The following is a 16,273-nucleotide window of genomic DNA, read 5'->3' on the forward strand; positions in this document are numbered from 1 at the left end:
TTTTTTAATACTATTATTTAAGTAATTTGTTGTTTAAATTGGTTGCACTTCCACTAGCAAATTTTTATTTAAAAGTGCAGCTATCACTTGTACTTGCATAAATGCAGGATGTTTTTAATGTTCACGTATGATTTGTGTACTTTAACAGCCCAATTCTGTGCACTTGATAAATTGAAAATCTTTATAATTTGTCAATTTTTTATTATTTATCAAGAATTGGTATTCTAGCACAGAAATCAAAAGCTCTTTTCTTGATAATTTATCAAGATTGAAAATGCCATTGACAAATTGAAATTTCATGTGAAATGTATAAATTTTTGTATATTAATAAATTTGATTCTAACAATTAAATACTCTACATATGTGCCGGCATTTGAACCTGCGACACACGGAATCATGATACAATAATTTTTAGAAGGTAGTTTCACTTCTTCTTATCCGCCATGTTAGCTATGTATCTGACAGAAAACGTGTTTTTTGTTGTACCAACTTTAAAAAAAAAAAAAATCCAGCTTTTGACGTAGGAAAAAAAAAACAAAGAAAAGCCAAACATATAAGTAGAGAAATTTTCGAATATTTTGTAATAATTTTCTTAATAAAAAATTAACTGCTGCTTTCGTGGATATTGCAACACACGGAATAGATGTAAGGACACAGCTATAAGAGCCACCGCACACCACAGACTTTATCGGCCGCCTATTTAAATGATAGGGCTCGCTTGAAATATGTACCTGAAGATGTATTGAGGTGCGCACATTACACCAGCTTAATCGCTCTGACCAATAGTTGTGGTGCAATGGAAATACTAGCGAGCACATCTAAATTGGCGGCCGATAAAGTCCGTGGTGTGCGATAGATCTAATCCATTATAAACAAGAAATATTGCTGTTATATTTTCATTTTTATGATTTTTATTCATGTGATTAGCAGTGGCAAAAATGTATGTATAAAATACGTATATTTATATTAAAAATTAAGTGATCAGTTATGAAACATATAAATCTTTACATGTTCTGTTAAAAAATATCTAAAATAACAAGCGATAATCCCCAAGTTCTATATCGTAGCAGTGGCCACATTGCGTGTTTGTCACAGACACGGTTTATGTCAAAATTTTTGAAGTGAAACTACCTTCTAAAAATTATTGTATCATGCACGGAATTATAGTCGACATCTCTACCTACTCAGCTACGGCAGTCAAAAGCTTTATTGATTTTAACGGCCCAATTCTGTGTTTTCTTGATAAATTTTTTGTAAAGAAATTTTATCAAGATTTTTATCAAGTAAAATCTTCCCTCGTATTCTGTGTCAATATTTATAAAACAAAAAGCTCTACGATTTCCACATAAGTGGAACTGATTTCCACATGTGTGGAACTGATTTCATTGTCACATATGAAAAATATGGATTTAAAAGCAACAAAGCTTTTGACTGTCGTAGCCGAGTAGCTAGAGATGTCGACTATAATTCCGTGTGTCGCAGGTTCAAATGCCGGCACATGGAGTATTTAATTGTTAGAAACAAATTTATTAATATACAAAATGTCTACATTTCACATGAAATTTCAATTTGTCAATAGCATTTTCAATCTTGATAATTTATCAAGAAAAAAGCTTTTGGTTTCTGTGCTAGAATACCAATTCTTGATAAATAATAAAAAAATGACAAATTATAAAGATTTTCAATTTATCAAGTGCACAGAATTGGGCTGTAAATTCATATTGATATTGATAAATTATCAAGATTTAAAATGCTGTTGTCATTAATAAATGCAGAGTCATTACAAAGTAGCAAATCTCGTGTATAAGATAAAAAAATATATACCAGCGGAGTCATTACAAAGTAGCAAATCTCGTGTATAAACATTGGGTTCCGAACTATTACCAGTTGCCGCGTACAACAGCTCAAAGTTAACTTTTCAGTCAGAAATTTTTTTTCCGATATCGAAAGCGAGTTCATATGTGTTATTAAAGGCTGTCTTATTATGTTTAAGGTTACTATTAGTTTAGAAGGAACTGTGTCGTTGAATAAGCAATGTGTGCCGATTGTTTTACAACTTTACATCATTACATAATTTCAATGGTTTCTGGGATATAAGGAAAATAATTTTTTTTTTTCATAGTGAATTTTTAAATTCGTTTTTTTTTTCAAAATGCGCAAGGTTCTTTTTCCGAATCTTTTTTTTTTTTTTAACCGCAAGTCTTTATATATAAGTAAACTTAAAAAGATTTGCACAACAACGTTGCGCATTTTTTGAGAAAAATATGTTTTAACATGAACTTATTAATTTTTGTCAGGCACATTTTGTCATTATTTTATCAAAAATATGTTCCAAGTGGGAGTGTTTTAAGAAAAATTCAAACTAAAAGGAAGAGAATGGTATATACCGTATGTATTTATTCTTTATTTCAATACTGTTAACTTTTATTTCAGAAATATTTTTTAAAAGCCCGTCTAAATTACCACAATGCAAGTTCAGAGATGTGGAACAATATATTTCAAGCTAAACCAGCTGCCCAGCTTCGGAAAGAAAGAAGTTGCAAATATGTTTGCGCAATTTCAAGAGCTACATTATCTTAAAATGGATCAGATGCGGTAGACACAAAAATAGATTTTATGAATCGGAAAAAGCGTGGTTAGAAAAAACTTGTGATTTTGTGGTGTATCAGATACCTAAAGAAGGAAGGCCCACTAAAGACTTTGGGGAATTTAGTGACCAGTCAAAACGTAGGAAAACTGCCTAGCTTCGTCAAGATTATTCCCACGAACAATTAACGTTCGCAGCTCAAATGAGCCTGCGAGCTAGTGGAAAGCGCAGTGAAGCCAAACAAGTTCTCGACACTATTAATCCCCCATCTGAAGAAACTTCTCTGAACTGCCGCATGTTTTTTTCGCATCACGAAATAAAGATTTCAAAGCGTATCGTGAACGTTTTAGCCGAAAAACTTCAAGGAAAGCTAACCTTGAAGATTTATTTCATCGTCTACTTTATTCTTCTGATCCTCATATTACGAGATTAAGACCTTTACAAACAGTAATAGTAATAAGAAAATCATTTGATCCAGAAGTAAAAGACATGCTTTTAGAAGAGAATTTTGAATATACGCAACCTGAATCTGATCTGATGATATAGACGAATAAAATTTTTATCGTGCCTTGTACTGTTTTGTTATTGTTTCTATTTTAAGTAATTGTTGTTGTTGTTGTTGTAGCAGCATACAAATTCCCCAAAGACTTTTTGGGGAGTGTTGCTGGAGTAACAGTCCTTGGCCAGATATAAATCTGGGTCGTTCCGGTTACGTAGACCCGACTGTTTGACTTGGAGTTTGGTATTGGTATCAGTGCGGACGTGTAAATTAATTTGCCCTGAGGACGGTTACCGAAGCGTAATCGAAATATATCGGAAAGAAACACCATAAAACTTGTGTTTTCATAAAAAAAATTTTAAAATTGACCTCGATCCGGCAAAATACCAAATTATTTCGTCGGCTTAGAGTGTAATCCTGCTAAATACGTTTTTTGGCAAAATTGACCTTTTGATGCAGTTCGAAGGAGTGGGTGATTCCGCAGTTGGCAAGCAAAAAAAATACGTCAATATAAAAATATAATTGTCAAAAATTGTTTGATGAGTAAAGCTGCTAAGTATAATCAGTTCAAATTCAACTGCTAATTCCAACATATTGTGCTTCTGTCGCTCGATTATTATTCTAACTTAGAGTATTACTTTATGCGTTTAAGCCAAGGTAATAGCCAGCAAATAAGCTATAATTTTTTATTTCTCAAGGAAATTATTGTTACTAAACAGAAGGAAGATTAAATGCAGAAGAGTTTTCCAGCGTGTGGGTAGATTTGATAGAAAAAAATGTAGTACCAAATAATAGTTCCGGGGAGCCAATTACAGTAATTTTTTATAGCGACGAATGCACATATCAAAACCGAAACTGTATTATGGCTAATGCTTTCTTATCCACAGCAATACATAACAATATCATTATTGAGCAAAAGTTTCTTGAAGTAGGCCATACCTAAATGGAAGCTGATTGTATCCATTCCACTATCGAACGAGCACTTAAGAAAATAGATATCCATGTTCCTGCAGAATACATTAAAGTATGTAGATCAGCTAGAAAAAATCCAAAAACATATGACGTAACTTATCTTAGTTACACGTTCTTTAAAAGCTTTAACACAGTTCAATTCTTTAATAGAATTCGTCCCGGTCGCGGCAAAGGTGCTGCTAAAGTAACTGATGTACGTACCCTACGGCATACACCAAGTGGCGACATACATTTCAAACTAAGATTCTCCAACGAATGAGAAGTAATACCGCAAAGAAAATCCCCAGTAGCTGTTTCCTTGCCGTTTTCTCACCTTCCGAATTTATACGAGAGTAGGCGTACGATTGCTCGCAGAACGTATGAGATCTCCAGTATTTCAAACGATTACTTCCTGAAGATTACCACGCCTACTATGACAATTTACCTCATGATTGAATAACATGTATTATACTTTCTGACATTATTGAGTTCCTACTTAAATTATCTTATATGTGGACTTTGTACTATTAATTTGAGAGAGGAATACTTCACGTATAGTTACTAATATATGGCCCTTATTATGAGCTGCATTCGATTTTCGATCTTCGCTGGCTATCGAAGATCGAAGATCAAAAGTGAAATTCGTATTATGAGCTATGCAAGCGTGTCGAAATTTTCGTTGAGTATCGAATTTTCTGTCGAATAGAATTTTGCTTTCGATGGTGTAGCGAAGTGTTAGAAAATTGTGAAAAATGTATGATTTTGTATATGTTTTCTTACATTTTGGCGGCTAGACACTAATTTTAAACAATTTTTATTAATTTCATGCAGTTCTAACATCGTGAATACTAAACACAAGCTCGAAAGGCTGGTTTTACTTGTGAAAGAAAATCCAATACTCTGTTGGCACGATCTCTGAGAACAAAATCGTAGCGCTGTTGATAGTTTTAAAATATTTTAAATAGATTTGGCTCACAAACGCCTCTTTAGATGGTCGGAACTTTTTAATGAATCCGTAGACAAATTTCTTAAATATATTTTATATCAAAATATATTCGAAAAGCTAATAAACTTAAACTCTCTTAAACATTTGCTACTCCTGGCCAGTTTACTAAGCTCTCATCCTCTGACGAATCGTTGAACCAGAACTCGTTGTACTCATTTTACCACGTTTTTATAAACTTGCTTTCTTTTTTACTTCATTTTAATTAGAACAAATTTACATAAATATGTATAAGCACACTATTTAGTTTGCTCGATTTGTAAACAAAGCTTCTCAGCGGTGAAAAATATACTATTGTGAACAACCTAAACGAGCGAAATTCACAATAGCGCTATTCTTCATCGAATGAGCGCCATAATACCAAATGAAAATTCGTTCGCTCACCACTTTCGACCACAGTCGAAAATCGAATGCAACTCATAATAGGGGCCTATGTTTTATAAACTGCCTATTTTTGTTGCAATAAACGGAAGAATAAGTCTGTTGTATTATTTTATATATTTGATTGTTTTTATCTATGGAATCCTATTTTAATTAACATTTAAATTGGGCTCGTAATCACAAAAAAATAAAATAGAAACAATTTTATTCATACAAAAAACCTGCTAAATCCACTTCAATTTTGAAAATGCAAAAACTAAAACCTGCTAAGTTAGAAATTCGCCAATAAAACCATAAAAACGTAATTTTTTTCATTCGTTCTGGATTAGGGCCATAGAACGTCACGCGATTAACAAACTATATGTAGGATTTGCCCCTTAGACTAAAAAGATAAAGATATATTTAGTTTTTTGCCTCTACAGTAAAATATGTTTTTTGGTCGTTAGCAGGTTTACACTCTAAGGCGACGATTTTTCTTTTCCTTAATACTCATTTGACTGGGTTTCAATTACACCCGGCAAAAATCAAAATATTTTATAAGAAATTTGTTGACCGTTTTACAACGGAATTTAAAGCTTTATTGCTTAAATTGAAATGATTTCCTCCTTCGCACACTTCTCATGCTTTTTTGTCGTTTTTTATCGTAGTTATTATTCTGTTGACATCTAAATTGCCATACATTTTATGTCGTTGCCAATACTTTATTTTGCGGCGTTTCCTCTGTGAACTTTTATAACTACATTCATCAAAATATTACAAATTTTGGTTTCTCATTTTTTTTTTCATCTTGCTATTGCTGAATATCACAAACAAATTAATAAACAATAAAAACTTAGTTACAATTTTACTGAATGATTCCTGCAAATAATATTATTTTGTGGTTGAAATGACTTGATCGCCGGCAGGAACTAATTATCTTTTTTTGCCAAAACTAAAGCAGACGGGAAGGAAAAATAGTTATTCATCAACGATTTGTCTGAAATATCGTTCTTGAAACGCGCCGCTGATCACTAAAATTGTAAACATCAAATTTTTTCACTTACTGTTATATGTATTTTTCTTCATTGCGGTAAATTTTCACATCATCACAGCAGCTGGCTGTCAAACTGAAACCAAAGAAGATAGCAGAACGTTCAGGGCGCAATCTTCTTTTCTATGATTCTTGTGATTCTTGTACTGCTACTTTGAATTTGTCAATTTTGACAATTCTGATCTAAAAGTAAACGAAGCCTCAGAAACTTTAAATGCTCTGAAATTCACTAATACCTACTTCCGCAAAATCTCCTTTTTTCGCATTTTCCTTATTAAAAGTTATTATAAATCATATATTTTTATCGCCTTATTCATAAAAAAGAAAATTTTTAAAAAGCTTTATAAATCGACGTTTGCAAACATTTTTTAAAGCTACTTTATTTTTTATGAGTAAGGCCATTAGAATTTAGCACACTTAAAACATGTTTCCTATCGAAAAATTTATTATAAAGAAAATTGGCTGTTCTCATATTGTCTTTCAACATCCAATTCGACTTTGTTTACTTTTTGTACAGATATGTCATCGCGGCCAGGACGGCGCAATCTTGTATTCTATCTTTCTTGTCAAATATGCATTTAGATCTAACTGTTATACTACTATTAATGGTAACCATGAATATTTATTAAAATCGTTTCAATTCGTAATAAAAGAAGATTACATACTTCTACACCTTTTCCAATAGTACTTTGGAAAGTATCAGTTTGATTTTAGAAAGCGTCAATTCGGTTTTAGAAAGTATGATATGGATTTTAGAATAGTCAAATGTTGTTTGGAAGGCGTCATATGTTCTGTAGATTTATTAAATGTACTTTAGAAAGCATCATTTCAATCTTAGAAAGCGTCAAATAAACTTTAGATTAGTCAAAAGTACTTTAGAAAACATCAAATGTACTTTTGAAGCAAGCAAATGTACATTATAAAGTATCAAATGTACTTTAGAAAGTGTCAAATGTACTTTCGAAAATATCAAAAATACTTTCGACAATATCAAATATACTTTCGACAACATCAAATATACTTTCGAAGATATCAAATGTACTTTAGAACATATCAAATGTACTTTAGAATCATATTCTAAGTCTCCCTTTAAATTGTTCATATTGCACCTAACATTTTTTTTTAAGATTAAGACATGTATATAGGTTGTAGTAATGTTTTTATTGAAGTTTTATATTACAATAAAGATCTAATGCAACGAACAGTTTTCACTGTCCAACTGGCATATTGTCGAGCGAAATTACAGCAGCGTGGAACGACGTACTGTGCTGCACCGATCTAGCGCAATCTCCACCATTAACAGCGGCGGCAGCGTCTTTTATTAGGCCCTCTAAATACTGCAACCTTTGCTCAATAACACCCGGTCCAATCACGTCTGGAGTCCGTATATTTGACTTTACATTCGCCTTAGTTTTTCCCCATATTATCTCTATGGGGTTAAGCATAGGAGAATATGGTCCAAGCCGCAATAAAGTGGACTCTGCACATACCTCGTGTAGCTTTGAATGGCATGGCGCGTTGTCGCACACAATAATGGCATCGGTAAGCTGATTACCCATTTCGCACCACCTATCTAAAACGGAGCGGAGCCAAGCGTTTGCGTCCTCAGACTTGAAGGATCCTCTTCTGGTAGTCATTTTGACTACACCAGACGCATAAATGGCCCCAATAAGGTGCACGTTTGGCCCTTTAGCCACTGGTAAAACTTGTACCGCACGTTTTCCAACCTTAGCACGACCTCGTGAACGCCGACAAAATAAATTAAAATTTGTCTCGTCGATGTATAAAATCTGCTTGCCTTCCTGAATATATTGATTCAACGTACATACGTATTCGCGGCGCTTTTCCTTATTTAGCTGCGAATTCATTGATTGAGGTTCCTTATGAATCCCCTTCATCGTAAAAAGTTGTCCTTGTAAATAGTTTCCCACGCTGGAAATGCACACATCTTTTCTAAACGTTTGTTTAATTTTTTCACGAATTTTTGTGAGTGTCATAGTGGCATCCTCCTCAATCCATTGGACCATCACTGCAACTTCATTGTCCGTCAGCGCTCTTTCTTTTGTACCACCTCGCCTTAGTGCTTGAGGAGTGCCAGAAGATACCCATACGTAAGCCGTTTTATATTTTACATTTAAAGACTCCGCCAGCTGCACCCAATCAAGGCCTTTATTGGCTGCCTCCACAATTCGCTTCCTGTCTTCAGCAGAGTATTTTATGTTGGCACGTCGCTCAACTGATTCGGCAACTGAAAGAAATTGAATCATTTTCATTAATGCAATAGTTTTTTAAATAAAATAATTGCTTTGCATTACTTACCCGTTACATCGGTTCGACAAATTGGACAACTTGTTGCGGTTGGTACATTTTCAAAACAGTCAGCATTAAATAGGTGTATGCATGGCTGTAACCTTTTCAATGCTCGACGCTTCATAGAGACGAGGCAAAATGCGCAGTTATCCTGAACTTGCATTGTTAACGACTACACGTGAGTATTTAAAATACTCGTAATATTTATTCTACATTTTACATTTTTTTTTAAATGTTACTCGGTTATGTTATATTACATACAGTAGATATTTTCTAAAGTGGATTTGATATTGTCGAAAGTAGATTTGATATTGTCGAAAGTACTTTTGATATTTTCGAAAGTACATTTGACACTTTCTAAAGTTCATCTGATTTTTTCAAAAAAACATTTGGTGTTTTCAAAAGTACATTTGTTGCTTTCTGAAGTACATTTGACTAACCTAAAGTACATTTGACGCTTTCTGAAATCTAAGTGCTACTCTCTAAAATACATTTGATAATTCTAAAGTATTTTTGACATCTTCTAAAGAACATTTGACTATGCTAAAGTCCATATGATACCTTTTAAAATCGAATTGACGCTTTCTAAAATCGAATTGATGCTTTCTAAAATCCAACTGATACTTTCGAAAGTACTATTGGAAAAGGTGTAGTCTAAATATATTTTTTAATATAAACCAACTTTTTTAATTCTAAAATAAATCAACAATTCAAAAATATTTATAAAATACGTCCCAAAGCATCCCTGTTGATGTCATAATTCAAATGCAAATTTGAAAAGAAATTTTGATGCAAAAGATTTTCCGCGATATTCATCATACAAATTTATCATCTTACTTGTCCGTATGCCGCTGTGGGAAGAAATATATTTTAATTTATTTGTTTTCCTAACAGAAACAATGACAACGAATTTTACACACATTGTTGTATTTTAGCGCAAAACGATAAGTTTCACAAATATTTTAAATTATTGCCTGGAACATACACATTTATCGTTATTATTGGAAAGCAAGAGTGGGCATGTATTTTTAATTTCTTATTTAATCAATTCAAATGAATAAAACACACATTTTTCTAAAACATTTCTCAATTTACATTTTAAAGTTTTTTCTGAAACTTGAATGTAACTCTGTACGGAGAATGAGAGAATTAGAAATCAGGTGATCTCAGCTGTTTTCGAATGTAAACCAACAAAATGGCGCCTTCCATACTTGTAAGCCCATACAATGGTTAAAAGTTATTCATCATTTGACATTATAGTCGGTGTTCAAAAGAGAGAAATAGCAAAATCCCTTCTACCTTATTTAATATGCCTTGGTTTTACCTTACTTTGTTTTTATCATTGATTTTGGTTTGTGAAATTTTAATTGTTTAGTTTAAACGTGTCATATTTATATTTAAAACACTTAATTTTATATTTTTAAGGCTCCAAAATTGAAGGAAAAATTTTGCGTGTGTCACTTATCAACTGGTGATATGCTCCGTGCAGAAATATCTTCCGGATCTATATTGGGAAAAGAGTTAAAAAAGGTAATGGATGAAGGCAAACTAGTTTCCGACGAGCTAGTTGTAGACATGATTGATAGTAATTTGGACAAACCAGAATGTCGAAATGGATTCCTTCTAGATGGATTTCCCCGTACCGTTGTCCAGGCGCAAAAGGTAAGATTATTTGATTACATGCGTCTACAAATACTTTGTAAAATTATTTTAAAATGAAGTGATTCCCTTAAATTATGCTAAAATCAAAAGCGATATACGTAATGACAGCTCGTTTCGACGGCTCTACGTAAAGAAAATTCCCTACCCGTAGGTATTTTAGCCGAAAAAACGAGTGCAGGGAAAGGGCAGAATTTTATAAATAATTGGAGGGATTTTTCGAAAAATCAAAAATTGTATGTAAAAATATTTTTTCACAGTTCAAAGTTCACATGACAACTTTTTATCAAGAATATATTCTAATGGCATCATCAAATCCCAAAAAGTGTACGAACGGCGACATGCAATCACCATGAGCATCATGTTTTTTTTTTTTCAAACTATCGTCGACAGCTTATTTTTAGGGTAAGAGCTTGATTTATTTTATTGCTTGATTTATTTTGTTACAACATTTGCAACGAAGTTCTAATTCTATGCATCTCCACCTAGACCTAGCATTTTTGTGTTTCCAGTACCTACCTTTTGATCCATTTTGGCAAATTTGCAGCATTGCTCACTTTGAGGGTAGTTGCTTCAATGGCACACTCCGTTTGACATGTCATGAGCACTGGCTCAATCCGATTTTTGTGCCTCAGGAGCTATATTGGCGCTCACTTGATAAAGCGGAATATTAAAGTTAAAGAAAATATATAAATTTTTTTTGTATATGTATATGGGTCAAAATAAAGGGATGGATAATTTCAGTTGGAAAGAGTTTTTTTTGTCCAAAATTGCAGAAAATTTAAAATTTTATTTGATTTGCCGATTAATATAGTTTACCGTTAACGACACATTTAATCGGGTTAGTTAAATGCATTTATATTTAAATTTGTCTTCATACGAAATAGCCCATAAATCATTTCAGTAACGCTTCCATAATCCCTTAAGGGAAATTCGATTTGCCAAAATACACGTTAAAGTGGATTGAATTCGAGTAGCTACATTCGTAACATTACTTACATACAGTATTGGCCAATACAATAGCACCCCTATTTTAAAGTGATTCCTATTGTTTGCCACTCATATATGTATATTTATTTATTTTTTTTGAAATTTACAGTTAAAATACAGTTCATTCTCCAACAAAAGCCATATAAACCTAAATTTAAAACTCCGGAGAAAACTACAAAAAAATGCAAAAAAATTCACCATTCATTTCTTGAGTACACAGTTTTATAGCCCATTTAATTTTAGTCCAATAACGTGCAAGTCTCAAAAAAGTCGCAAAAAAGTTGCGGGTTTCTTTCATACAAAAATAAATTGTGGTTATTCGTTATATGAAAGCAAATGCGACAAAAAAATTCTATAAAATCGACGGTAATTTCTAGCCCCTTAAAACTTACACATTATTAGACTAAAATTTAATGGGCTATAAGAGGGGTGTATTGGTGTAGTGGTAAGCAGTGCGCGCTTCCACTCCGCAGCACCTGGGTTCAAACCCTGGTCAAAGCAACATCGCAAAATATATAGAAAAACGGGTTTTTCTGAACAGCGGTCGTCCCTCGGCAGGCAATGGCAAACCTCCGAGTGTATTTCTGCGATGAAAAACAGATTCTCATAAAAATACAATCGCCGTTCGGAGTCGGCGTAAATTTGCAGTTGCCGAATTTGGAGAAATGATGAAAGTCAAAGCTTGTCATTCATATTCTAATTTTATTGATCAAACTTAATGCTATTTATACACAAATTAGTTTCTAAGCCACTTTCATAGCTCCACCTCTTTTCCAGTGCTTTGTGATTCAGCATTCCAAATTTGCAAAGCAACAAATTAAAACGCAGTGCATGATGTGCCGCAGAAATGTTCTGCTTGTACAGTGGCGGTGTCGCTCAATGCAGCGGGCAATGCACTAGGCTGTATTGTTTACAATGTTGAACTGCTTGGTCAGCGATAATGGAATCTGCGTCAACGGGTAATGCTTATGTTGCATTTTGCCGTGACTCACTACACTAGATATTATTCTAAAGAAACTGAGTTTAACTACAGTTCTTAATACTAATTAAAAACTGCATGGCGGATTTTTAACTTTTTTATAAAAATTTTGCAGGTGGTTTTTACAAATGCAAAAGTTATGTTATAACGTTTGATATTTATGTTTGGTTTTAATGCAGCATTATAGACGAATATCTAAGGAAATTTTTGGGAAAGTTTCAAGTTTAAACAGCAAGTAATTCGAAAGTTATAACTATATTATGATGACTCCCAAGAGCGGACGCTCGCCTCTAGATGACAAATATTTTTACGTGTTGAAATTCATTATTTATTTATCATTGTTATAGAACTTATTAAAGTTCTTTGTTATAAATATGGCCCGGATTTCTATGCATTTACATTTTTTTTTTGTAAGTGATAGGAACTTAAAGATTAACAAATGTTGCGAATCAAGAGTTTTGTGTTAAGATGACATCGATTTGTTGGTGCATATTCTTACATATTTTGCCTTAAATGCATATATAGGCATATTTTGTCAAAAAAAAGGATATTTAATTGCATTTTTTATTAAACACCGTTTGTCTAGAACGCACGAATCGCTCTACAATTGCAAGAGCATTTGATAATTTCATGCAACTATTGGGTACTAATTTCGTCGAAAATTATTTTAATGTCATATATCGAGCCCTAACCGCCAAAAAAACGTAAGCGACATTTTTTTCAAAATTTCTTTTTGATTCAGAATTGCATCTAGATGCTCTAGGGGCAAACGCGTTGAAGGTATTTTACCCAAAGTTACTGCACGTTACTTCTTTGGCACGTAATGCACCGAGTGGCCGAAGGTGTAAGAGCTCGCTTCAGTGATGTGATATTTGTGATATTTATTGATGAAAGCATTTGTACAACTTAAGACAAGAACAATCTTTTAAAAGTACATCAACTACATACATACATACATGCATGGATATGGATCAAATACAATTGGAAGTTAAAATATGTAACATGATTTGTTGAATTTATGAATAATTTTGTATATTAAGTAATACAGTTCAGCCAGAGGTTATAACAATAACCTTAAGGATAAGAATAGTTGGGATAAAGATTAATAGATTGAAAGCATGGGAGGAGGAAAAACAAAATAATTCAGAGAATATTAATCCAGTATTAATCCATCTCACAGAAGTAACGAAGAATTGCTGTTTTGTAGTTGCCTCTATTCAGTTCCATCTTTAGCGAATCAGGTAGCGTGTTCCAGAGTCTCACAGCGTTAACGAAAAACATCCTTGATGAGGTTAGATAGGTGTGCTTAGGAACAATAAGGCTATGATGTCTACGCACTGGTCGTATCAGTTTGTCACAAAGGTATTTAGGTGTATTCCACTCCTGCAGCTTGAATACAAACATGCAGTTTCTCGCCTCTATATAGTCGAAGATATCGCAACTCAGAATTTTATTTCTCCATGGAGTGATGTGATCGTACTTTCCAATACCATAGACGTAGCGTGTGATGCTATTAAAGGCCACCTCGATTTTATGTGCAGGCCCTGAGTCAAGTTTACTATATACTAGTTCGGAATATGTTATCTGGGGTACGATAAGCTGAATGGCTAGCTTGCGTCTCGTTTCCAAAGGGGTAAATGGTGCAGACATTTTCAAACTACGTAAGGTAGCAAAAACGCCGCTTACCACTTTATTAATGTGGTCGGTAGCGTTTAATCTGGAATTAACAACAAAGCCCAGATTTTTAATTTTGTCAGTTAACAAAAGAGCGGTGGTACCAATCCAAAGCTTCGGAATATCCTCGACATACACAGCATTACTACTTATCGGTAAAACATACGATTTAGAGGCATTTAAGAGTAAGCAGTTATCACGTGCCCATACAGAAATGGCGGACAGATCAGAATTAATTTTGAAGCACATGTCTTCAATTAGACCAATACGACTTGACAAGTATAGTTGGACATCGTCCGCGTACGCATGAACATTCACATACTGGCATACAGAGAACACATCGTTAACGAAAAGACTAAACAAGAGTGGACCTAGGATAGATCCTTGCGGAACACCTGACGTAACAGCTCTGCACTCAGAGTAAGCACTTTCTCCTTTTACCCTTTGAGTTCTCCCCTTAAGATAGCTGGTCATGAGATTAACGGAACTATCCGAAAAGCTGAAAAATCTCTTAAGTTTCTGACACAGAAGATCATGATTTACCATGTCAAAAGCCTTAGAGAAGTCCAAAAGGCAAAGAAGAGTTATGTTACCTTGGTCCAGGTCTATTCTTATATCGTCGAGTATCTTTAACATTGCAGTGCTGCAGCTATGTTGAACTCGAAAACGAGACTGCCATGGAAACCTTGGAAAAGGCAGGCAATATGCTGATTGGCCTGTAATCACTGGGATCAACTGCAGTTGTTTTTTTTAGCAACGGGTATAATAGTAGCTTTTTTCCATGCAGAGGGAAATGATGCACTTGTGAAGCTAAAATTAATGATATGGGTAATGGTACTTGGTAATGGTAATGCAATTTTGATAAATTTCAGAGATATTCCATCATCTCCCACAGCGTTCGACTTAATGTTCATAATGGCTTTCACCACATCCAGTTCACTTACTCCTTCAAACTGAAATTCCTTTACAACACTAGAATGTCCCAGATTAACATCCCTCATTTGAGGTAGGGTAACGGTATTGCAGGCACTAACAAAGAAATCATTTAGTGTCTCGGGATCAATGGTACATTTCGATTTGATTTTTCCATGCACATTAAGGTTTTTAACATTACGCCAAAGATCTTTGGAGGGGAGCGAAGGATTTAATTTATTATTGAAGTACAAGCTTTCGCCTTTCTAATAGTATGTGTAGCTTCGTTCCGGGCCATTTTGTATTGGGTCCAGTAGAAGTCAGTCATATTTCGTCTCCATTTTGCATGCAGTTTGCTTCGTTTTCTTATAGCCGAACGTACATCCTTGGTATACCAGGGGCATGAGGAGTTGACAGCATAAACAGTACATAGAGGTACATGTAGGTCGAACAACAAATTCAAATTATTATTTAAAAAATCAAGTTTTTCATCGATACTTTGAAGAAATCGCTCATCATTCCAACACACATTACACACATCATAGTACAAAGCACTAGGATTAAAAGACTTCAGATCACGATACGTAAATTTTACATCAACTTTTGGACGATGAAGGGCAACATCTAGGGAACAAAAGATTAAATCATGGTCAGATATAAATGCTATTTGATCGAATTTTAAAATGTGGGCCAAGTTGGAGGTGATAAAGAAGTCTAATAGGATAGGATTACAGTTATTGGAATATCTGGTCGGTACGGTTTTATTTACTATTTCAAGGCCCGCAACAGAAACGTGGTCAAGAAACTTAATGGTGTAGGAGTCGCTCAGAAGCAGATTAATATTAAAATCTCCACAAATAATGTAACGACCATAATCAATAGCAAACAAACTTAACTTACAGAAAAACGAATCCAGTACATAGCTCCTGTGCGGGTTATATACACAAGATACAAGAATTTTAGATAAACCGTCCGACACTTCAGCAACAATAAACTCCGTGTCTAAATTGTCCGATTTCGCTAACACACCGATCTTTAGATTTTCTCTAAAATATATGGCAATACCTCCGCCTCTCTTCGTCGTTCGATCATGTCTTACGATATTGAAATTATTAATATTGTAATAAAAGTCCGCTGTGCCAGGATTAGCCCACGTTTCAGTGATACAGATCACATCAACAAATGAGTTAACAAAAACAGATCTAACGTAGTCCAGCTTTTCTGAGGTCAGGCTCCAAGCATTGAAGTGAACTATGTTGAAACCTCTGTACCGGTTGCACAAAATATTGATTAGCAGT

General features: G+C 34.0%; 1 protein-coding gene across 1 annotated transcript in view; it reads right to left on the reverse strand.

The window, feature by feature from the left end:
* Positions 1–7,659: 7,659 nt before the first annotated feature.
* LOC118743563 overlaps positions 7,660–16,273 on the reverse strand; it is a 9,596-nt gene continuing 982 nt past the window's right edge. Inside the window, exons 3-5 of the mRNA XM_036476327.1 lie at positions 15,008–15,186; positions 8,771–8,933; positions 7,660–8,699 (exon numbers count right to left, since the gene is read on the reverse strand). Coding sequence (XP_036332220.1) covers positions 7,660–8,699; positions 8,771–8,933; positions 15,008–15,186 — 1,382 coding nt within the window. The remainder of the gene's footprint in view (positions 8,700–8,770; positions 8,934–15,007; positions 15,187–16,273) is intronic.

The sequence above is a fragment of the Rhagoletis pomonella genome, unplaced genomic scaffold (genome assembly GCF_013731165.1).
Source record: "Rhagoletis pomonella isolate Grant_MI unplaced genomic scaffold, Rhpom_1.0 Rhpom_scaffold_00007, whole genome shotgun sequence".
NCBI lineage: Eukaryota > Metazoa > Arthropoda > Insecta > Diptera > Tephritidae > Rhagoletis > Rhagoletis pomonella.